Source organism: Lissotriton vulgaris, chromosome 4_1 (assembly GCF_964263255.1).
Source record: "Lissotriton vulgaris chromosome 4_1, aLisVul1.2, whole genome shotgun sequence".
NCBI classification, from domain to species: Eukaryota; Metazoa; Chordata; class Amphibia; order Caudata; family Salamandridae; genus Lissotriton; species Lissotriton vulgaris.
In genome coordinates, this window is record NC_141691.1 from 1122887431 (window position 1) to 1122912995 (window position 25565).

At 46.7% G+C, this 25565-nt stretch overlaps 1 protein-coding gene across 7 annotated transcripts in view; it reads left to right on the top strand.

Annotated features, from left to right (window-relative positions):
• FHOD3 (formin homology 2 domain containing 3) overlaps positions 1-25565 on the top strand; it is a 1375152-nt gene that overhangs the window by 945707 nt on the left and 403880 nt on the right. For all 7 annotated transcript variants that reach the window (XM_086965361.1, XM_086965359.1, XM_086965360.1 and 4 more), the window contains exon 10: positions 6149-6387. In XM_086965361.1, coding sequence (XP_086821487.1) covers positions 6149-6387 — 239 coding nt within the window. The remainder of the gene's footprint in view (positions 1-6148; positions 6388-25565) is intronic.

The following is a 25565-nucleotide window of genomic DNA, read 5'->3' on the forward strand; positions in this document are numbered from 1 at the left end:
CGTCCCAAAGCTGTCCACTGATCCCAGATTGGTGTCGAAGAAGGTATCTATGTCCTCCCCCAGGTCAGCCCTGAAAGCCTCATCCAGCAGCGAGTAGGGTGGAAAGCGCCACGTGAATGGCGGGATTCTCTGCTGGGGAGTACGCAGCGCCAACAGCACCGGGGAGTGGTCCGACAGAGTGCGGGGAAGCACACTGCAGCCCCTGACCATGGAGAGCAGGAAGTGTGAAGCCAACCAGTAGTCAATCCTGGTATGGATGTTGTGGTACGCTGAGTAATGCGTGTACCCCCCCTTGGCGCTATTTCTTTCCCTCCACACATCTACCAGACCCAGTTTCAACATTTCTGCCTGCATGCACTGCGCCGCCGCCGCCGGGCGCCTGGCAGGGCCCGCAGACCTATCTAGCTCAGGGCTAAAGGTGAAATTGAAGTCCCCACCCCAGATCATATTACCAGCGGCCCATTCAGTACAATGTTCCGCAACCGTTGTATAAAAATCAGGGGAGTCATAGTTCGGGCCATAGACATTCATGACCAGCAGATTGTGGCCCTTGCCCGTGCACTTGCTTAACAAAAACCTCCCCTCCGGGTCCGCCTTTACCAGGGCGAGGGATAACTTGGATTTCGGATTGACCCAGGTGAGGACCCCTCTGGCATGGGTGGTGAAGCCTGCGTAAGTGGAGTGACCCTGGATCCCCCTGTGCATTAGCATCTTACTGTTGTTGGGCAGATGCGTTTCCTGCAGCAGCGCCAAGTCTATGTGGTGTCTCTGTAGATAGTGTAGCACCTTACGGAGTTTCCGATAATCATTCAAACCCCTCACATTCCAGGTAAGAGCCCTGAGGGACTCTGTATCGCTCAGTGAGTCTGCCTGTGGTGTGTTAGCCATTAACAGTGAAGGAGGACAACAATTGTAGTGCAGCGTCGAGGACCCCCCCCCCGCCAGTGGCAGCAGCCGCCCACCCATCCTATAGAACATAACATTTTAGAGCACATGTCGGACCTTTCCCCAAACATCCCAAACTTCCCCGAACTCAGAACCCCCATTGCCCCCCACCGCCCACAGTCAACCAACCCCAACCTGGTGTGACCGAAATCCCTACATTCACCCCCCCCCACCCATCTTCAAACTCCCCCAAGCAGTCTCAAGAAGAGCCGCAAGCACTATGAGCGCCAGGGCAGAGGTAGCACGCTCAATGTCTCAATCGACCAACGTCCGGTCGTCGCTTCTGCGCAATGTCTATTGGCCGCCCCTACGCCAGCGCCCCCATTTGCCAGTGCGGCTTTTAAGTAACAAGAACAATATCGTACCCGCCGTACCACCCCCCCCCCCCCCCCCCCCCCCAGACCCCATCGACCTCTCCCTGTCGTAGGACGTTATCAACACCACCCCCGGGCAGGCTAGTAGAGTCATGGAGAGTGCCGCCCACCACCTTAACCCGTGTGGCCCGTACAGATCTCACCCGTGATACCATGTCCAGAAGTCCGCTCACTGCAGTGGAGAGCCCAGGCTGGGCATCCTCCGGGCCAAGAGGCTTGGATCATGGCACGGCCTCAAGTGGCCAGGTCCTTGGGAGAGACCACTGCGCCCCTCCGTCACACTAGTCTTGCTCATCCAGATCCTCGTTGCCAGCGCCCTCCTCCGCAGGCGCCGTCCGGCTCTCTTTATGCTCCTTGATCCACTGCTTCAGGGATTTTTGCAGCTCCTTCGGGTCGGTGAAAAAATGTGAGTGGCCCTGCCTATTGATGCGCAGCCGTGCCGGATACAACATGGCATAGTCCAAGCCCAGGTCTCTGAGCTGCTGCTTATAGGGAACGAATCGCCGTCTCTCCTCCTGTACCTTGGAGGTGAAGTCAGGGTATAGCGAAATGTTCATTCCCTCGTACTGCAACTCCCCCTTCTCTCGAGCAGCACGGAGGGCAGCATCCCTGTCCCTGTAGTTGAGGAGTTTCGCTATTATCGGCCTAGGGTTCGCCCCTGGAGCGGGCCTCGGGCCCAGGGTGCGGTGGGCTCGCTCCACAATGAACATGGGAGAGAAGGTGTCGTCTCCCAATAGAGTTTTAAGGAGTTTCTCAACAAATAGCTCCATTTTCCCTGTCTGGGTCGACTCCGCCACGCCCGTGACGCGTATGTTGGACCGCCTGGAGCGAGCCTCTAAGTCCTCCGATTTTTCTTGTATCACCTGTAGCAGCCTCCCAAACTGCTTGCGGTCAGCGTCCCACGTTGTCTGCGCCTCCTCCGCCTCCGTCAGCCTGCGCTCTGCCATGTCCAGCCTCTCCGCATGCTTATCCACCCTCTCCGTCATGCGATCCATTCGATACGCCAGGGCGTCAATCTTGGTGCCGATGGCCGTCATGCCCTCCTGTAGGCCTTTCTCCATCGTGTTGAGCATGCCTCTAATTTCTGTGCACAGCGCGGTGTTCGGGTCCGCAGTTGCTCCCGGGGACTGGGCCGCCGGCGGCTCCGGTGCCTTCTGTCTCCTCTGGTCAAACGAAAGTTTCGTTTGCGTCCTATCGGTCTTGCCCATCGCTGCTGCTGATAGGGAGGCCAGTGTCCACCGATCTTATAATGTCAATGGTGCCCCAATGGGACGATGCGGGAGCTGACCTCGTGCACAGGCCGGCACCGGAGGCCGCGCGTTCAGGCCGCCGTCGCGTTTAGGCCTGCGTGCCCAGTGACGCCTCAGGTCAGGGTAAGCATTCGCCTCTTACTTTCCCCCTCCGGGTGCCTCAGTGTCAGGACACCCCCAGTCAGCTCGGGGGTGCAGTGCTCGAGGGTGCAAGGCTCGTGTTGGGTGGCCTCCGTCCCAGAGCTGCCCGCTGCTCCGTAAGGCTCCTTCCGAGTGGTCAGGCCGTCAGGCGGGTTCCCTCCGCAGCATGCAATGGCGCCCGTGAGAGCGCCACGTGTGTGTTCCCAGCGGGGCCGTTTCGCCGCCGGCTCTCACTCGAGTCCTCCGCGCCCCTCCAGGGGTGGAGGCGTCACAGCAGGGGTCCACAGTGCAGTCGCGGAACGCTGGATGGGTAGCAGCTCCCGCCGGCCACGCCGCTCGCACCACAGCGGGGCTTCCTCTCGCCGGGGCCGCACGTCGGGTGACGCAGCGCGGCCTCGGCGTCCAGGGCAGAGCGGGGATCCCGGCCTGGTCCGCGGCTCTTCGGTCGGCGACGGCGCCGGGGGAACTCGTGCACGCAGCCCCTCAAAAGTCGCGCCGGAGGTCCGCAGGGGGTAGGGGAGGCAGCCCCCGCCGGAATTTCACAGGTTTTGCCGCTTTTGGAGGATATTGGACGGATATTCGGCAGCGCTAGCGCAGAGCTCCGCACTTAAGCGTCCACCATGAACGCCGGCTAGCTCCGCCCCCCCCCCCGGCTAGCTCCGCCCCCCCTAGTCCCAGGACTGTTTACCCCGCTCCAAGCCGACTACCTCGGCACCATAATGAAATTGTGGTCTTATCATGGCCTGATAGGCCATCTACACTTGGCCCAGGGAGGGGCCACCATAACGGGTGTCGAATTGCCTTATTCCCCTACCATCGAAAGTGCCTTTGCTTGTGTTGAGGCAAGGGGATCCTTCCATCCTAGATTATGGGAGAACCACACTCATTGGTATTTATAAATGTCCACTCTCACAAATCTGACTTTATTACCCAACGCATGCTTTTGCTATGTTTCCCAATTTGTAGCACTTTGGTCTTTCATTATTTATCCTTATTTTTTTTATTTTCTGTTTGGTTGGCCTAAAATGGCCGTCTAAACTGACATGGACACTTACAAGTGCCCTTCACTCCTCCCAGTCCCTGCGCTGTCAAGATAGGATTGCCTGTCCCCACCCAGAGTCGGCAGCATCGGCTGCCGGTGTAAAATATAATGAGAATAACATTGTTTTATTATCATTTTATTTTTTATTCTGCAGTGGGGCGACGCTCCTCCGTCATTACAGAGGTACCGCCGCTGATATTATTTATGGCTTTTCAAAAAACAAATGTTGTGCACTTTGCTTGATTGCACCAGTGGATTAAAAAGAATGGTGCAAATGTACTAATGTCTCTTGCAATGCAGCACAGCAACTCTAAGTTGCTGTACTACGGTGAATGAGAGCATGTAGCAGGACAGCGTCATATCTACAGCTGTTGCTCGCTTCCCAAAGGCTGGCACATTTTTGCCTGCCCAGTGCCACACACACCTTTGCACAATAGTGCAAATCAGTGTGAGCCTAGCACAGGTTTTGTACTAGAAGGTAATACTCCAGTACAAAATACTATGATTAGACTTACTTTTAAATGTTTTCTACTGTGCTTGTTTGCTACAGTACAGAACGCATGCAAAGTTAGAAAAGTTTGGAGAAAAAAAAGTCTCTCTTCCTTTGCACTTGCCTCAAGAAGGCATACTATTTAGGCACACAATCCTGCCTACTAACCTTAGTAGATAGGCCTTTTCATCAAAAATCATGGCTGGTGGTGTAGTGAACAGCCATGCACCAACAATGGGGCACCCCTCTACACTATTTGGTGCATAGCATTAGCGTGTGTTACTTTTAGACAACATTCCACTGCATTTGCTCTGGATATTAAATCCCAAATCTACATATTGCACTGGATTACGTCACTTTGGATGATTTGCAACAGTGCAAAGTGTTACTAAATCTCATCCACAGTGTTTGCTAGAATGTAAATATAAATTCAATACGTGTTGCCTTGATTGCCCCATAGAAATATACCACATACAAGCATAATAAAGAGAAGGCAGACCCGCTAACAAATCTAAATATTGCAGCTGAGCCTGCATACTGATATAGAAATCAATGCTGTGCAGCCAAAAGGCGCTAATTGCTGATACCTGGATTATCACGACAGAGAGTTTGCTTCTTAATTAACTATTCCATAGGTAGTGCGATTGTGAAAAGCAGTGAGTCTTCTAAGACCCTCAGTGCTGCCCGGCACAGGATACCCTTTAATTCACCTTGGATTCACTATCAAAATAATGAGGCAGGCGCTGGAACTGGAAGACAAGAAAAAGGTTTATTTCTCATGAGGAGACCACGTCAACTGAAGACACTGGGATGTCTCAGGGAGGTGTTCTGCTGGCAACTGCTTTGGCTCTTCCTTTTATACAGGTTTGACACAATGTATTTGTTTCATTTATCATGGTTACAAGCTTGGAGTCTCCGCCCCGGGCAGGTTGTCACAAAAGCCCAACATTGTTTCATCAACATGGTTACACAAGCCCACCATTAATTCTCCTCCCACCCAGGTCAAAACAGACAATTTAATCTTGCAGCTGGACCTTGCTTCAGGGTCTATAACATGTGAGAATGGCCAGATCTAAGAGTCTGTTCTGTTGATAAAAACAGGTCCCATTGTTGGCAAAAACAAGTCTTGCTGTGTGCAGTGCAATAAACCATGTTTGCAAGAGTCTGGTATTTGGAACCTGTTTGTGTAGGAGTGTCCATGGGTTTGCCTGTAAACAGAGATGAGAGGAAAAATGAGTTTGTGGCAGCAGGTGGTGTTGATGTTTGTCGTGTCAATAGTTTATAGCCCCCAGCTCACATACCAGGTTGGTCAGAGGGATGCTAGTAAGGGCAGGGTGAAACAAAGGTGACCAACGGAATACAAAATGGCTGCGGTCGGTCAGAATGACTGCAGTTTATGTGCACGTAGGAACTTCCATCCATTAGACAAGATGGCACAGATAATGTTCATGATTGTCGTTTTGCTTTTTACAAGATCTCAAAATAAATTTGATCTTTGAAGCAGCTGGCAAAAGTTTTAGAGGTAAGGATTAAACATCCACTTATAGCGGTATTCATGAATCATTATGCCCCTTTTAACAGTACCCTTAGGCACCACAGTAAAAATCATAACAATGTTGCAAAATAACTATTTAAATGCACAAATATACATTTTAGACGAAAACAAATAGAAGACTTTAAAAGAAGGTTCCTCAGCCCTGTTTTCCTTTGTACATATTAGTTTTTTACTGAAGAATAGTTCACTTAATGTTAAAAAACGATCAGAATCATTTCAGAGAAGTTTGATACGCTCACTTGGTGCAAGAGCTCACTGGTATGAAAGAGTGTTGAATGAAGGTTAACACTAGCAACTGGACCATTGAAACCCTGACATGCCTGGCTTTGTGATGTCTGCCCTTCCTTGCAGATGACGCTGAGGCATGAAGATGGAGATAACAACGTTGACCCCCCACCCAATGGACGCAAGGACAGGAGGAGGGCCAGCCTCGGTTCCAATGAGCGACGGGGGCTGGAAAGGCGTAGGAGTCGAAGGCATTCAGTCCAGACCGTTAAAAGCACTTTATCTGCCCCAGCTAGTCCCAGCAGCCTTTCCAATTCCGGCTTCATCTCAAGCAGTGGGCAACGCTTTGATGACCTGAGTGAAAAGTAAGTGCCTGACCAAGGAATCGCTGTGCTTGGTCTGCCAATCATGTATGCAGGGCACAATGGGCACGGTCAAATATAATTATTGCAATTTAATAAAATTGTTAGTCATTTGGTCTGCTGTTCCAAGGTAGGACACTTAGGTGACGTGAAATTGATTTTAGTGGAATGTATTTTTAGATAACCTTAGTGGAGGACATGGCTATTTTTGCAAATTATGTTTTCGTCAGCACAGAGATATTGCAATGTCAGTGTTTGTGAAAAATTCATTATAATTCTGTTCCCACAGCTCACCTTAGGTAAAAAGCATATCATGGCTTACAAAATGATCCCAGTTCATTTCTATTGTGTGTCTTGCTACTTTCCTAGGCAGTGTTTGCTGCTGTGGCCTGTCACATTTGCCTGGGACAGACACCCCACCAGATCGTACTACTGAAATTTAAAGTGGACCTTTTACTGGCTTTCCCACTTTGTGAATTATCCATAAAGTGTTGATGGAAAATTCTATTAGGAATGGAGGCGCTCTATAGAAAAACAGAAACGTATTTATTAATCAGTGACACATTGATAAAGCAGGCCTGGTATATGTGGCAGGAGCTGTTTTTGGGGATTCACTTCACTCGAAGAACTGTTTAATCATTCCAAACTCCGTACATCCGTTCTGAAGTGAGATTTTCTAATGATAACCGCCAACTTTGCGGCAAGTGATCAGTTTGGAACAGTGTGGTCATGGAACCGACAGTCTGGTCCAGGAGGGCCTAGGCCGTATTCTGGGAGACCTACCAGGAGGGATGATTATTGTTTGCAGGGTGCTGGTAAAAGAAGCTCAATTTGCTAAGGACAGAAGAAGCAGACAGAGGATCACGCATGCATGCTTCTATTACCAAGGATAAAGCATGCTACCTAACAGTGCAACCGATGGAGAAGGAGTGTGCTGATAGAGAAGAAAGACATGAGGGTGTCAGTAAGAGTGAGAAAAGTAGAAACTGCACCATCCGTGGATGAGGTCGAGCCTTGTATGACACATGTAAAAATATCTGATGATAAACTTGCGATCTGCCCCACTGATAGTAGGTCCACTCCAAAACTCAAATCACTAGCGTAGCGTAGAAAAATAAATGCGCAGTCCTGAAATCAAAGTCCATCACTTCATCTGATGCAGGTAGCGGAAGGTTTGGGTTATGATTTGAAACAATGGAGAGTCCGTGGAATGAAACTGTGCTGTCATAACAGTGACAAAGGAGCATCAGGACCTTGAGAATGGTCAATTTGGCAAGCCCAAGAGATGTAGATGCTTGATGCTGCACTGACTTCCAGCACACCTTCTGCAAATCACTGACACACAAAATGTCACATGCAAAATCCTGCATAACAAAACAATGCAGCTAAACTTACACAAAACAGAATAAACGTCCAGTAAGACCATATCTCCCAGTCTTTCTGCAAACAGTAAAACTAATTTGAGTGAAACACCATTGATCGCATGTGAATGATAGTTCTTTGAGGTACGTGTCTAGTTTTTCAAGAAAGAGTACGCTGGTGGTTAAGGAAGTTATCTCATAAATCAATTTGGGGGGGGGGAAGGGTCACTTGTCCTGCTAACCTGGATTTTACAGGTGAGTGGGATGTCCCTTGGTAAAAAAACCCTCATGCATGTGAGTAGATGTTTTCTGGTAGTGGTATATCTTGGTTCTCTGCTATATTACTCTCGTGTCTGCATAATCACAGGGTTAGTTGGTATGCAGTCTCCACCTGGAGGTAGTAACCCAAGGTTAAAAAGCAGTAGTGTCCAGTGATAGTGAGATTAATATAACTCGGACAGCCAGATTGCAATATTAATTGTTCTGGATTCGAGTTAACAGTGAAAATTTAGTAGATATGCGTAAAAAGAATTGTTAAGATTCTCACGCTATCGATTTTCGTGAGATTAAAAGGTCAACATGTTTCAGCCCTATTCGCCTATATAGGTCAGTGGGCTTTCCTCAGGACCGTGTGGTATGTGAGTTGTAAAGCGACGTATTAGTCCTTTACACCTTGGAGGTCAATCTTGTGCCTGTAAATACAAATGATGTGGGTAACCTTGGGGAAGGCAGTTGGACAAATGTCAAAAAGTGCATTTTATATTGAAGTGCAACATATAAAAATGGCAATACTCTATCGATCACTACTACTTGCAGTAAAAACCACATACTCAAATGACTGGCTTGGAACCATGTTCATTGTTCGTTATCTGCGTTCTGATGGCAAATTTCATTTATAAGAAGTGTAACATATAAAAAGTGCAACATATAGAGATAGCAATACTCTATTGATCACTACAAATTGCAGTCACTACCACACAATCAATTGCCTGGCTTGTAACCATGCTAATAGCTCGTTAACTGCTTCTGATGGCAAATTTCCTTCTCCTTATTGTTGTTAACATATAGATCAAAAATGGTATGTATACTCATATAAAGTTGCTTGGGGGTCTCTGGCTGTTTGCTCATTGATACGTTATGGCACTAAGTGCCTTAACGCAATTTCTTTTGATGTTTAATCAAAAATTACCTTTATAGATATAATATGATGCGTGTTTATTAGTGCTCATGTTGGTGCTGGCTTGGTGGTGAGGTAATGGTGTTTTTAATCTTATTCACAACGTTTAGTTGTATTGGCCAATTATATTTATGCGGTGGTGGGAGCTCACTGTATATTGTATTTTTAAGTTGTTGCCAAGTATCGGATACAATATGGGAGCTCTGTGGCTGAACATTGGTCACCCTCAGTTCGATGTCGGTATAATTACCATTGTTTTACGGTAACTGTGGCTGTCTATTTACCTTAAATCTGGAAAAGGTTGTTTGCTAAAGTATTGGCAGGTCGGTGTTGGTTGATATTACAAATACAATTCTATCTGTTAGAGGGGCTGGCTGTGCACTGTGCGTGGCACTTTCAGACTCATTGCTAAGGTTAAGGATTAGCATGGAGCATAAATGGAGGCTAGCCATTGGAAGATAGATCTGTCCGTAATTCACGGAGCAGATTTGTGGGCGTTCCGGTGATTTTTTCTCTCTCCGCCCCTTTGTGACGTCATTCCGGCAGTGGGCGGTTGTTTTTTTTTGCCAAGGTTTGCTTTGTTTCATTCCTCCGAAGATGACGCCGGGGCCCGTCGACTTCTCGCATCTACTGGTACGTTTGTGTGTATTGAGAGATAAGGTAGCCGTGTATACCCCAAGCCCACCTCCCCACCCCCTGCTAGAGTACACGCAATAAACAAGCACACACGTTTTGAAGTTCAAATCCCCATGTGAGGAATCTGTAGAGGTTACAAGCATAGATGCAGATTGTCAGAAGCGTGTCCATGATTGCTGAACGCCGTTGAGCTATGTCTTTCATTGACAGCATTTTGAGCATTTGCCGGTCCTTTCGAAGCTAAACCGTGGTGCTCATCAGAGTAAACGTGCGAGATTCAAAACCTGGGCAGGGGTCTTCAGTGGCGGGGTCCCTGGACATTATGCACTCTTTTCACAGCTGCATGTAGGCCGTTGCTTTCTAGGAAGCCTGTGCCCTACTCTTCGTGCCCTTCGTCCTTATGTTAACAGGAGGCCCCAGGGCCGCTTCAGAGAAGTCAACGGGCGAGTTATTTTTCGGCCTTCAGCACCGGGCACAGCTGGGCTAAGAATAGTGTCTCTGGGCTTGACTAATATGGGAAAGGACAGTGCCCTGACCGGAGCGGCCGCCTGCACTTCGGTTACAGGCACGGTATCTAAAGCGGCAGGCCTGGTTTGGGGCGAGCTTCGCAGGCCCAAACATGGCCAACTAGGAAGCGGCACAAAGCACGTCGGGCCCTTGGGCCAGCCTTGCTGCCTCCAGCTCTCAAGCAGGAATCGGCGTGGGTCTACATACTTGGGTCCTGCACGACTGCTAATGCAAGATGTCACTTTCTTAGCACTCCTAAACTGTACTTAAGTAACTGAGCTGTGACGGCATACATCGGTCGAGACTGCATTGTATTTGTTGGTAGTCATTGCTGGGAGTGCAGCTCGTGTACCTTCAGACTTGAGCCAGGCTTGTCACACAGGAAGGCCGACAGATGGGCCTGCAGCTGAGGGCCCTGTATCTCTGGCACAGGGCTTACATGGGACACCCCCATGTGACTGAGACGCCTCTCTGATCCCAGCCCTAGTGCCCTACAGAAGAGGAGGTTTGGTCTTCTCAGGAGAGCCTTGGAATTTCACAACTATTTGTGTCTTTAAGATCTCTTCCTGTCTACAGTGCCTCAGTATTTATAATCCACTAACGGTTCTCTTCTGCAAAACTGCTCAGCAGTTTACAAAAGCAGTAAGAGGGGGTTCAGAGTGCATAATCAGGCACAATCTGAGATATGTTTTATGATAAAGAAAAATATATATTTTGAAAAAGGTTTAGTCTAAGCAAAACGTTGATCCTAAGCCACGAACTTTGGAGCCCCTTGTGTGTCCGCTTTGTCGGTCTTCCCTTTAAGGTACAAAACAGTATTTTTTCTTGGAGGTCGAAGTGGCAGTTTCAGTACAACAATGTATTCTGTAGTTCGTTGCTGGTGAATTCACCTTAGTGAAAGTCGTTGAAGGATCTGATTTGTTCTGTATTTATACGTCTACATTGATAGCACAGCATTCGCTGGACCTCGTGCTAAACTAAAAATAGTTTCTAGAGTACTGCTGAGAAGAGGGGGTGTGTGGGGGGCTCTGTTTGCGGGGGGTGGGGCTCTGTGTGCGTGTGTGTGTGGGGGGCTCAGTGTGGGTGTGTGTGTGGGGGAGCTCTGTGTGTTTGTGGGGGGGGTCTGTGTGGGAGTGCTCTCTGTGGGTGTGTGTCTGTGTGTGGCATTTGCGAGATATTAAGCTATTGGCATTGTAAATGGCAATGCCATTTATTTATCAGTTTTCAAAACCAACACATAAATAAAAATGTTGTCATTTACAATGCCAATAGCTCTAACTTTTGCAAAGGCGAAACCGTTGCATTGTAAATGCTTGTTTCTATCTGACTCAGAGTGGAGGAGAAGCTAATCTTGGAACCAGCCACTGAGTTTGGCATCTATCTTGATTTTGTTGACTATGGGAGTTACTATCTCATTCAGTATTACAGCTCTTAAGTGTTAAACGCACTGCCAGTGTTCCCTCCACACTTAATATGAAACTGGGTCAAACCTCGCGAAATCTACAAGTAGGAAACTGGATGATAATACTGAACTAGTATAGGGAGGACGAGTGGAAGCATTGCATAATGTGGTAAAGTCCCAATTTCTCAGTAGACAGTTAATGTATAACCGGAATACCTATGTAGTTTTGCATTCACAAATTACTGATAACCCGACCCGTATCTGTAATTTCTGGTGCAAGATGACTGATGCAGAAATACTCCTTTAGTAAGAATGACAACTTTAACCTTAAAGCTATTCGTAGCATCTCCTGAAATTGGAGTTTTGCCTCAGTGCAGTGCACAAGGTTTGCTGTCCCCAGTGCCTCTAGCTCATAACTCTGCCCACACAAAGGGCCTGATTATGATATTGGCGGATAGGATACTCCCTCACTAACATGTCCTCTGTATTACAAGCTCCATAGGAGATGATGGAATTGTAATTTGGCGGGCGGGACATCTGTCACATTTGTGAGGTGTAACCCTGTCTGCCAAGTTCGTATTCAGGCTCATGGAGCACTCCCCCAGCACCCTCGTTCTCTCTGCTGCCAGTAATACTGTCTCTCAAGAGTAACCACTGACAATGATGTCAAGCGACGCAGTTTCTGTGTTAGTCTGGGTTGTCTCCTGCCTTCCTATCTCCTCATGCACTGCGTCTTGGGGTTGTTTGCTCCATGCTCAATGCAGTGTAAGTGTGCCCGAACTGTTTGGACCTTCTCCCTGTAAACAGTCTTTCCTGGCAGCATCATCACTTCTTTTGGTTTCTTTTACCTCTTATTTGCTTGTGAGGCTGATACCTTACAGACATCTGACAGGGGATAACTTAAAGCTGGTCAATGCTTACACTTTCGGTCTCCAATCTCCTTTCAGCCAGAACTAACATTCCGTTCACCAGTGGTCTGGAGAGGTTTTAATTAATTCTTCTGGCAATGTGGGGTTTTCCTCGTTGATGACCTTAACGACCATCCATGCACATATTCAACACTTGCAAAATCCACCGAACTCTGCTCAGTTTCCACACTGCCAAGACACTTATTAATCTGGAATGTGTAACCTCCTTCCGCAACCTAAATCTTGCCCACCCGTGAAGTTGCGTCTTCACCATGCTTCTGTTTGAGATGCTCAGCAAAGAAGCACATAGTAAAACATTACATATTGAGACAAATAAAAACACAATGACAAGGAATGTTGGTGGAACTGTTGATGGGATGTGAAATACTCTAATATTAAGAGGACATATTGTGACACGCTTTCAAAGTTTCTAGCCTCAATTGGTCTCCCTCTTTTACTCTCTGTTCCGTGTCCCCATGGTTTTGTAGATGCTCGGGTCCTTTCTTGAGTAGCTCATGCAGTTTTTGGGGAAGTTGCACGTCTTTTTTAAAACTTCTTATAAAGCGAAAACTACAAATTCCAGAACGGGGAGAAAAATCCTTGAGTGAATGAGGTAGTTGGACATGAAGCCGGGTTAGTTCTGCTTATACCTTCCTCGACATGTGCTAAAAAGCTGATTGTTCGTTTTGTGTCCTCTCACAAAATGTAAGTGAATGTGCAAAAATAAAATCTGCGTAATTGAACGCAGCAAAAGCAGGCTGGATTTCAGGGCCACAGAGAACGTTCTGTTGCAAAAGGACCACCTCTCGTGAGGGGGGCCATCAGCCCCCGTTGATTGATTGTCGTTAGTTGAAAATCTTTAAAACAAAAACAAATTAGCCCTGCTTACACGCCTCAGTGGGGCGGCCCATAGGGGTGTTTCAAACAAACATGCTTATCAGTTCGAACAGCTGTGGTCCTGGATTTCTCGGTGCATCAGTCTTTTTTCAGCTGTCTTGTTTGTAACGCTAAAGAATCTGAAACGTTTCATGTTGCACTCTTCATCCAAAGCGTTCCTCCTTCAAACGTTACGCTTTAGCTACAGCAGGGGTACCCGATATAGGTTTGGAATGGCGGGTCCACAATATCCGTGTAACATAAATTCACAGAGAGTGAATTTAAACAGAACGTATTTCCATGATATTGGGTTATCCTGAAACTATGACATGGATCTGGCCCTGATGGACCTACGTTGGACCAGTGGTTAATTTGAAAAATAATATTGTATTGTAATTGCATTTATATAGCGCTTACTACCCCATACGAGGCGTCAAAACACTTTTTCGGCAAGTAGCACACTACTCCGGATCCCATAGGATTAGTGGTGAATTAGTATAGTGAAATATGAAAGTAATTTGATTGGTGGATATTAATCAGTTATTTGGATTGAGAAGGATAGCAGAGTGATAGAAGAGGGAAAAGGTTTGCATATATGTGGCGCTTGTTACCCCTAATGGGGTGTTGAAGCACTTTCTTGGCGAGTAGCACGCTACTCCGGAACCCATTAAAGGATTAGTGGTAAATTAGTATAGTGAAATATGAAGGTAATTTGAGTGGTGGATGTTAGTTATTTGGATTGAGAAGGGTAGCAGATGGATAGAATACCGACAAAGGTTCGCACATATATATATATGCATGTGAACAAGGGCTCCTTGAAGCCCGAAACGCGTAGTGCCCTCTTGCTACCGACTGTAAGGCAAATAAAGAACCTGTGTAGCGCATCAGCTGGTCCGTCTCCTCTGTTCCTGCGCCGACCTGACCCCTGGTCTGACTCGGAAGTGGTGTGTGGAGTTTTGTGCATATATATATATATATATATATATATATATATATATATATTATATAGCGCTTGTTACCCCTAATGGGTGCTGAAGCATTTTTCAGCGAGTAGCACGCTACTCCGGAATCCTTAAAGGATTAGTGGTGAATTAGTATAGTGAAATATGAAATTTGAGAAGTGGACATGTTAGTATGTTATTTCGATTGAAAAGGTTATGGCTAAACATAAGATACCAGCTTTCATCTCACCCCCCACACTCCACTCCCTCTTCACTTCTCCACCACCTCATTACATCACTCTTCACTACCTCCCCTCCCACCGGCCACTGCCAGCCAGGTCTCTCCACTGCTCATATCATGACAACAAGACACTATATCAACTAGGCATATGAGTTACGAATCTACACAGGTTAACCCTGTACACCCCATATCACAAACCAAGTACTGCATCTTGCCATGACTCTATGCTACAAACCGGACTGCTGTTCATCGCACCACACTACCACTTGACAAAACAGTCTATAAGTAGTGATAACCAACAGGAGGTAGAAACAACCGCAAAGTGTTTTTTTTTTAATATGAACCACATACAGAGGAAATGTTATTGGCTAGGGTGGGCTTGAAGGTACATAAAGCTGAACGCCTCATTGGCCACCTCATTCTACTCAATGAACCCGACTCAATGCAAAGTGCACTGAGTGAGTTTGAGAATTCATTATGACCCAATACCCCAGCCTCAAATATTGTACAGCTATAGTAGCAGCTGACACCTCTGTGCCATTTAAAACCCCAGCAGAACTGGCAAACTAAGAACCTGCACGTAGTAGTCACAAAATAAAAAGAAATGCTTTTAAATCGTAAGAGCAGTCAGACTTGACCCGACACAAAGCAGGAAAGGTTTAAACAGCAGAGGCTATAGTAGTGACTGGGTTGGGTGAAGAGTACCGGGGTTGTGGGAGGGTTGGAACAGGCTGTCGAAGGGACAAATGGGGAGGGCTGGATAAGGGGAGTCATGGGCTGGCTAGAAGGGCACCGTTGCCATAAATAAACATGTATAATATGACTGTGAAAAGAAAAAGCAAATGGATCTGTGAAAAGGGAAAGCAAAGCTGTATCTGAGTCATGTATGACTATGAGGGAAAGGGATGTGATAGGGGATGCTAGGCTGTGTATAGAAGTACCGGTGCCTGAACCAGGAACTTAGTGATTTTCCCTGACAGCTCCTCATCATACCCACGGCTTGATTTCCCCCATCCTCCATTCACGTCTTGTACAAACGACGGCCTTCCTCCACCTCCCCTCTCTCTGCCCCTCCTCAGCCCCCTGTCTGCTGCACCCCATCCCCAACTGAGGCCCTGGCTAGAGGGGCACAAAGGCCGGAACAGGCTGCAGTCGGAGCCTGGAGTAGGCCACTCTGCTGCTTCCCTCCTTCCTTCCCGGGGTGCCGTTCTTGCCTGCTGTATGGGGGTGTTGGGCCCCGGAAACCTGCTGAAGCTGTTTCAATAGGGTAAGAGGGCAAGGAGCCTGGTCCGGGTAGAGTGCGGCCACCTCAGTGTGTCTGGGCTCCGGGGCGGGGAAGTGCAGTTTTTACGAGTTGGGTGAACCGCGCGTCTCGTTGCGCCCTACTGCTATTATTTCAGATGTAAATTTAGAAAAAATACTATTTGGGTGAGCCGCGTGCCTGCCGCCATTATTTTGTATGTTGATAAAAATAAAATTAAAATAAGACCCTAGTCAGGAGGCCACTGCAGCTTGAACCACACCCATTGCCACTGCCAGTTCCTACATAACTACTGAACATCACACTCCTACCAGTATGACCATTCAGGCTATTCCAGGCTCCCAGCACCACAAGGATGGCTTGAGTGATAGGTATTTGTCCGTTTTAGTGTATATTGAATTAATAAATGGCTGTTGTATTGCTAATCTTTAAATTAGACAGACAGCGCCACCATGTGGCATGCTGTTATAAGTGCGATGTTGACATTTAAGTGCTGGGGCCTAGCACCGGAAATCACCAGCACAAATTAAGAACTGCCTTGGACATGTCTGGGCTAAAAGATAACTGGTAACACAACACAACATCGGGTGTAAACATTTGCACATAAACCATATATTAAGAATGAAGTGCTATGAATGTATGGACTCCCTTAAATTTGTAAATAAGTGCAACAATAAGGGGGGAATTATTCCTTAAGGAATAAAACCCTCCCTCACCCGAAGGTGACATGCTTCATCATATTGGTTCCTCCTCCCAGTAGGAAAGCCTAATCCTACTGGGGCTACAACTTCAAAGAGGTTTACTAATGGGTCTAGGATGCTAAAATCCCATATGTGAGCATTAAGGTGTAGTGAGAGTACAGCGCAACAAAGTAAAAAACTAATAGTGACTATAAAACTGCCTAGGAAGATGCAAAAAACCTATTTTTATTGGCTTGCTCTCACTGGCAGGATTAAAAAGCAGTGCAGAAAGTAGTATACATTTAAAACTACTCTAAAATCAGGTTCACATGTTTCAGCCTTGCGATCAGTACTCTGTATCAGTGGCTTTCTTCAGGACCAAAATATTGTTACTAGTGCTGATGCTAATTGAAGTTCAGTGATAAAAGATAAGAATAAATGATACAACACCAGTAATCCTGCATGGCGATGTCCGGTATTACTGGGAATATCTTCAAAAGTAGGATAGTGTACCTCACCTCGACCTGGCACCAGCTCAGGGAAGGAGGCCAGCGCTGTCCATCGGTACCCTGTCACGGTACAGAGCTGCCACCGGAGAAGAAAGCCACTGATACAAGCCAATAAAAAGTTTTTTTGCAACTTCCTAGGCAGGTTCATAGTCACTATTAGTTTTTTTCTTTGTTGCGCTGTACTCTAACTTCACCTTATTGCTCACAGATGGGATTTTAGCATCCTAGACCCATTAGTAAACCTCTTTGAAAACATCCCTGAGCTCCTTCCTCACAGTGAGGAAGTTGTAGCCCCCAGTAGGACAAGGATTTCTTACTCGGTGGAGGAACCCATACGATGAAGTATGTCAACTTCAGGTGAGTGAGGGTTCTAGTCCTTAAGGGATAATTCCCCCCTTATTGTTGCACTTATTTGCAAATTTGACAGAGTCCATACATTCATCGCCCTTCCTTCGCGCTTGTTTTCTTTTGCTTTCAAGACAACTTGAAACCATCAGACTTGAATCTCATGCATCCTGGTATTTTCAAGAAATTAACACAAACAGCTATCAATAATGAAACTATGTTGGATGTGCCCAATGTCCCAAACATACATTTCAGCCACCTGTTAATTTTATTGATGATGAAGCTCTAAATATCCTCCTTTATTTAAAACTGTTGCCATATAGTATCAGCCACGGCCTGTGGAGGGAGTTCCGGTGGGGCAGAAAGGCGGGGCGGGGGAGGTGCAGGGTGGGGGGTGCTAAAAACCGGAATATGGATAATTGGAGGTAAGTAAATAATTTAATTATTAAAACGAATTTCATAGTATGTGTTTTCCTCTGTGTCACATTTACTTATTTGTTGGTTACCTCATTTCTAATTTAGAGTTTGGTTTATTTATCATCAAACACACAATGTTTTCACAAGGTTAATGTTTCTTGCTTACCTCCATTTACCTCTACCCACTCTAAAACCCTAACCATGCCCTTACCTCCCTTTACCTCTATCTACCCCTGAACCTTAAAATCAATGTTATCTCCTTTTACCTCTACCCACTCCTGGAACACTACATGCACCCTTACCTCCCAGTGCTTTCAGTAGCCAGTGACAGTTCGGAGTGGTTCTGAGGCTTGCCACTGTAGACCAGAATCAGACTAGGGCTATGGAGATGGGTTGTCAGTAAGGGGAATGAATGTTGCATTAGGGGTGCAGTTGCCTTGACTGGCTATGGTTCTCCCACTGGGAGATGCAAATTGGAATCAGATAGTGCATATGAGGGCTTGGGTGTAGGGGGGAGTCGGCCTTCCTTATGTAGTCGCTGGGGAGGAGTTGGGCCCTTCCCTGATTACTCTTCCAAGATATTTTCCTCAGCACACACAAACAGACCTCACACCAGTCTTCTGTTTCGCTAGCCAGTCAGGTGCCAACCCCAGGGAAGAGGGGAGAACTGAGCGCAACTAGTTACATGGTCAGACATAGGAGTGCTCCCCACCAAGAGGCTGGACAGTGCATAAAAGTGCCATCCCTCGAGCATGAAGGAGAGCAAGACTCTGGAACCAGACTGCTACAGTGGCAACACCACGGACAGCTAGAAGGGCAAGCCCCCTGATGCCCGATGGATTGAGGACTCTGTAGCTGATCCCATGACTAGTGGGCCTCTACTGGGCCACTATTTTCCCTGAGGACCAGTTGGAGGAAGACCTGGAATTCTGTGCCCCAGCCGGGGGTAGGGGAACATCAGGAGCCAAGCACAGGAGAAAGCTGGTGCAAGGAGCCAGTGAAACCAGCTTCCTGCAAAGTTCGCTCTTTCCTAGGCCTGGTGCATACCCCTTGGAGGGAAACAAGCCCAAGGATGTCTATGTAATGGCTTTTTAAATCTTTTGGAACCTATGGAGCGAAGAGTGCGTCTGACTCTACCGTATCTACTTGTAAATTTCCCCAGGGAGGACCAAACCTCCAGGGAACAACACAACACATTTAGTACTATTGCTCAGGGAGAGGGTGTGCATGAGTTTCCCTCCCTAGTCTCAGTTTTGTCCCCTGCAGCCCCCTTCTCCTCGGCCTTCGATGCAAGAATACGGAGGCCCAGGAACCCATCCTTTTGCCCGAAGTAAAGACGAAGGGTGGTGGGGCGCCATCCACCAGGTCAGCACCCTGCAGGCATGGAACAAGCATGGAGAAATTGCATTCTACCTCCCATGCAGGCAACCAGCATGCCAAGGAGCTGGCCGAAGCATCCCCGAGTGGGCTCCCTGCGATGCCCGAAAAGTGGGGAGCACCTGAGTGTCCAATAAAAACAGACAACCGGGCCCCACGAAAGTAAAAAAAAAAAAAAAGAAGTGGCAATGCAAGTAAAAACACAGCGGCAGGAGCTGCTATTATCATATTTACTGCTCCATTGGAGGGAGCACTCCATAATGCCCTACAGGGCTAAATGTGCATTTGTTTTTTCGGTCTCGCCTGTCAATCCGCATGCGCATTGAGCTTGCGAGACTATGGGGGCTTAAACAGACTTTAACCAACTTGCAAGTCGATGGCGATTCCTTGCAGTGCCCGTGAAATTCAAGCTCAATGCGCATGCGCATTGACATTAAAAGCGCGTGCACATGCCCCCAGCCGCCTGCCTTGCATTACACATCAAAGGCAGCCCAGCCTCCCTCCCGCAGCCCCTGCTGCTTCATACCCTCATCGCAGCCTGAAATCGCCGTCTTTTCCCTCAGCCGCACTCCTTCCACACCCCCGCTCCGCCCCCTCCCCTGCCTGCCGTGTCGCATTTCTTCAGGGAGGACAGTCTTAACAAAAGCGACTGCTGTTTGGTATGATGAGAAGTTAAGCGTTTGGGTCTTTTGTTAGCCCAAACGGGGCATTGTTTCCGAGAGCTTTGAGCTGAAGTAATTACTTCAAGCTGCTTATTATTCTTGGCTTCTATAAGGCGCATGTGGATTCTGCGGTCACTTTTACCAGAAGCGGTTTAGCATTTTGCCTCTGTTTTTGAGGCACATTTCAGATTTTGTATGCATGAAAATGTATGTTGTGCCTATTTTAGAGGTCGCCCTCCTCCTCTGGCATCGTCTGTTTTGCTAGGTGTGCCTATGCTTGTCTTCCGTGAAACTGTCTGTTCTGCCTCGAGCAGAAGGAGGCTCAAGACGCAGCTTGCCTCTTGTGTCATCCACCTATGCATCACCGCTTACAGCGCAGCTTCTTTGGTTGCAAGTCGCCTCCAGCACAGCCCCTGCCCGATAGCTTTGAGTCTCTCCTACCCATCTGTTGGCGGAAGTCTCTGCTCTCCACACCGATTCCTCTCACAGAACGGGGCATGTTTCCGAGGGCGTCATTCTAACTCGCAGTTTCATTAGCTGCCACAGCATGCCTACCACTGGGATGCAGCCCAGGAGCCTCCCTCCCACAGCTTCTCTAATTAATCACGGCTGGCCATACTTTCAGTTTGACCTCCCCCCATGGCTGTGTCTCCTTAGCGTTTTGAACCAAAAGGGCAACGATGTAAAACGAAAGCTGCTGCTGCATCCGGTCATGTATGCATTTACAGATTCGTTTTTTTTCCAAATCTGGTATGATGGTGTCTAGGCACAGCTGTCCTGTTGTCTTTTACTACATTTAAGAAACTCGTTAAATAACCCCGTAGTGAAAACACGTGGTAGCTCTTTCCCCAACCCACTTAAACAGACAGTGTAAATGGAGAAGGGAATATTTCTTCCCTAATACTGCAAAGCCTTCTATAGCATGTGAATGCAATTTTTTTTACACATTGGTGTATATTTTATGGGGATGCGGGTTTAGACCAGTAACCACTTTTTAATATAATATTTTTTAACTAAAATGTGCACCCTGCTCCTCCACACACCCAACCCCGACTTGTTAAGATGGCCAGAAGTTTAGGAGGGTTTAGAATGCCAACTAGGCACTTACATTTCTTTGAGTTTGTAGCCATTTATTATTAATTTAGCAAATGTGTGTGGTTTTTTTTTTTTGCATTATGGTCCATTTTCCTGGTCCTCGATCAGTGTTTATCGGTGGTACATGTTCTTGTGCGCCCCCTCCTAATTATGTTAGGCTTATTTGTACTTCACATTCTTTTATCTTGTACTGCGTGTGGTTTTTGAGAGGGCTGCTGTGTGGAATTGATTCATCCTTCTCAACAGTTTTTAATACCTTTAAGGTCCCCTCGCTGCTTTAACTGAACCACCACGAGTAACTTATTCAGAAGAAGCTTGGTGCATCTACCGTGAGTGATTGGTTGAAAAGTAAACAATTGCGCTTTTTTCTCTGTCTGGGTTCTGCTTTCACCGTTCATTTGAATGGGTCTTTAATGTAAACTCCGACATTTTACAGCATCAAGGACTTAACGTCTTGTTTTACTGACTCGATCTACCAGCGTATAGCTCTTCAACAGGTCTGCTCTGTACTCTGCTTAACCACATGACACAAATGGGACCTTTACTCAAGACTGCCAACAAATCCTGCTCAATTGTTTGTTCTTATGCTCCTCAAAATAGGTCTTAATAAACATGCTATACATTCACCCTACTTAAAAAGCCCCCCCCCCGATCTGTCATCTTTTGGCTGGTATTTATTTTTCATCAACATTACTGAAAATCAAGTACTGTTCCCATGCTTCGGTCTCCGAGCAGTATTGTTATATTGGTGCAACAGTCTGATCTATATGCTTAGTTCATCAATGTCATTGTCTTTCTTTTCTGATGCAGTCAGTATTCTGTTCTCTTCTGTATTTAGGAACAATGGTGCTCTTGGTTTCCTGGGATATGTTACACTGACGAAAATCACTAGCTAAATTGTTTTTTGAAATTGCAGCTTTTATCTGAAGTGTGTGTGTGTGTTTGCCAACTTCTTTACAAGCACCCCTGGCCATCAGGGGGCAAACCCTTTGTAGTCCTAAGGTATGCCCATGGGTCCTCCACATTATCTACCACACCCCAAGACATTAAGGCGGTGCATTTTGCCCCTAGGAATGGGAAGGGAATTGTTTTCCTTGTATTAGTATGTAGTGGGTAGAAGTTGAATGAAACCACCATGACATCCACCGCCACATCCACAACCACATCAACCACCACCACATCCACCACCACTGCATCCACCACCACCACCACACCCACCACCACATCCACTACAACCACCACCCCATCCACCACCACCGCATCCACCACCACCACCGCATCCACCACATTCACCGCATCCACCACCACCACATCCACCGCATCATCCACCATCACCACCACATCCACCACCACCACATCCACCACCACTTCACCACCGCATCCACCACCACCACGTCCACCATCACATCCACATCCACCATGACATCCACCGCCACCACCACCACCGCATCCACCACATCCACCGCATCCACCACCACCACATCCACCGCATCCACCACCACATCCACCATCACCACATCCACCACCACCACATCCACCACCACCACATCCACCACCACCGCATCCACCACCACCACATCTACCATCACATCCACATCCACCATGACATCCACCGACACATCCACCACCTGCATCCACCACCACATCCACCACCACCACATCCACCACCGCCACATCCACCACATCCACCACCACCACATCCACCACCGCCACATCCACCACCACATCCACCACCACCACATCCACCGCATCCACCACCACCACCACATCCACCACCACATCCACCACCACATCCACCACCACATCCACCACCACCACCACATCCACCACCGCATCCACCACCACCACATCCACCAGCACATCCACCACCTCATTCGCCACCTCATCCACCACCTCATCCACCACCACCACATCCACCACACCGACCACCAGCACTTCCACATCCTCCACCACTTTCACCACATCCACAACCACCACATCCACCACATCACCACCACATCCACCACCTCCACCACATCCACCACCTCCACCACATCCACCACCACCACCACATCCACCCCCACATCCACCACCATCACCACCACATCCACCATCACCACCACCACCACATCCACCACCACCACATCCCCCAGATCCACCACCACCACATCTATATGTGTGTGGCTCTGTGTGTGTGTAGGTGCAAATGCAATGTTCTTGGATTTTTGTCACAATAAAACACACTGAACATAATCTTCACAAAAGTTATTTACAAACGTTTAAGCTATTGCCATTATAAATTACAATAACTTTTATTTAAGTATTAATTATTTACAAAATTAAAAGCCATTGTTATTTGTAATATCAATACATCTAAGTCACGTAAATACAACACACATTGCATTACAAATGCTATAGGTGTCACATTTGCAAAAGTTAAAACTATTGACATTGTAACTGACAAAGCTATTAATTTTGCTACTTTCAAAACCAACACATAAATAAAAAAAGTGTCATTTACAATACCAATAGCTCAAACTTTTCTAATGTGAGACCTATTGCATTTCCAATGCTTGTCTCTGCTTGTGGTGGCCACTGGAAGACAAGAGCACCACCATCGTAAATTTCATGTATCGTGAGGGCTGCAGATAGTGCAGCAGCCTCCGCACCCAGAATTGAATAAAAAATGACCCCTATTTCTCCTAGGTCAAAAAATGCATGAGATTGGAGACTTTATATTCTTATATATATTACTTCTTTAAGTACTCTCTTGTATTGATCTTTATGGTCTACAGTGTGACCGTTTAGTGACCTGTAGTGCTTGGTCCTAAGACTGCATTTTATGTGGCCTAAGGGTGTTAAAGAAAGACTCAGGTATGTTCTGTTCATTCTTAAAGCTTTATTGACAATATATCGTTGTGAGTGGTTTTAATAAACATTGCAGTACTTTATTGATTAGAATGGTTGCATGTGGACATTATTACTGATTTCAATATTATACACTAACAGGAGAAATGGCTGGTGCACTCTGCTTCCTGAGGAGAGGCCCAGCACTTATGTTTTCTTACAAATTAACCACTGACCCCTGGGCATATTTACAAGCCCATTGCATCACTGGAGCATCACTTTTTTTGACGCTCTGTTAGCACAGTGTACTGGCCTATATTTACAAGCCCATGCAAAGCCACCCTGTGTGGTTTTTCATGGCCTTGTAAATATAACCCCCTTTATGTATTACTCTGTGGCAATCCATGGGTGTTGCATTGGGTGTTACCACACAGCACCCATGGAATCTGAAGCATTGCCAGATTTACTGTAGTGTAGTTCCTATATTCCCAATAGGCTCTGCGCATTGGAATAGTATATCCTATAGATTAGACGTAGGACTGAGGTCGACTAGGCCTCTATCGAATTTACTAGACTTAATTGTGTGTGCCAGCTAGCTCAGAGGTCACTAGAAACTTTCTTGAATCAAGAAGGGATTAGTCTCTGACAACGCATAAACATGACAACTTTGTTTCCCCAAGATAAAACGTATCTTCAGAGTCGTGGAAACAATAGATAGATATTTCACTCAGTCAATCGTGCATGCTTCGTTTAACCAGAGTTGCAGAGAAATAGATAGACGGGTGTTTTTTCAATAAAAGGATTTATTGAACAGTCTTCTTTCTCAAGGATAAGAAATAAACTGCTACAATCGTAAAACTGGTTGTAAAATATAATGCATACAGTATAAATAGTAGAATAAAATAATACTGTAAGAGCATTGTATGGTTCCTAAACCATATATAAATACATACATAAATAACAAAGGGTAAAAGTACTCAACTGGTGCTTCTAAAATACGCCTACCCCGATGTACCTAACCTAAGCTTAGTACGAGGGAAGAAGTAAGTGAGGTGTAGCATAAATGTAGTATTCTTTTGCCAAGAATCTGCCCAAGATTTTTCTAAGGGTCCAATCAGCTCCGTACCTTAGTTTAGAATGAAGAAGGTCTGTCTCGGGACTCGATTTCCCAACAACCCGCAAGGGTAGCTTGGAAACACTGGAGCTGGATTTCTCGGCAGGAGAAAAGACAGCGTCTTTCTCAGTGTGTCTGCTGGAGGGTCAGCTTCCTTCGGCACTTGCTGTAGCAGGGTGCGTTGGGCAAGTAGACAGTCGAACTGCTCTAAACCACTGTGTGTTTGCTTGGGCGAGTGTGGGCATATTTATACCGTGACGGTGCTGAGTTTGACGTACAGTTGGACATAATAACGTCATCAAAGAGTCTCAGTTCTTTGAAAACTCCATGAGTTCTTTGACAAATCAATATTCAAGCAAGGGGAAGTTCTTAGCTGCTGAAGCTGAGTTTTCCAAGAAATCATCGTGGATTTTCTGAACTAGTGGAAGTAGCCCTGCCGTATTTGGACTGCATGAGCTATGCCGAAATATGGTTAGGATTTCTATGCCTATATACGGGTATGGTGATTTATACCTATATAAGGGCATGAATCAGGAAACTTACAATAGGGTCCTAAACTAATACATAGCATTACAAGGCTGCGTAAGCCCAGGAATGCGTCAGATTATAACACCTCCCCAGGGAAGGCATCACGGGGGAACCAGGAGGAGAATACCTTTATTCCTCCTATGTTTTCCCTCTTTCTATGCGTGCTGCAGCACACATAGAGGAATCCGCCATCACTGATTGTTTTTGTGGAGGAACTGTCCTTTCCTGCATAAAAACAATCATTACTGCAACAGAGGCTCCCATGCACATGGTGCAAGGGTGCCTGTGTTGGCCCTTGGCAGCCTATTATGCACCAGC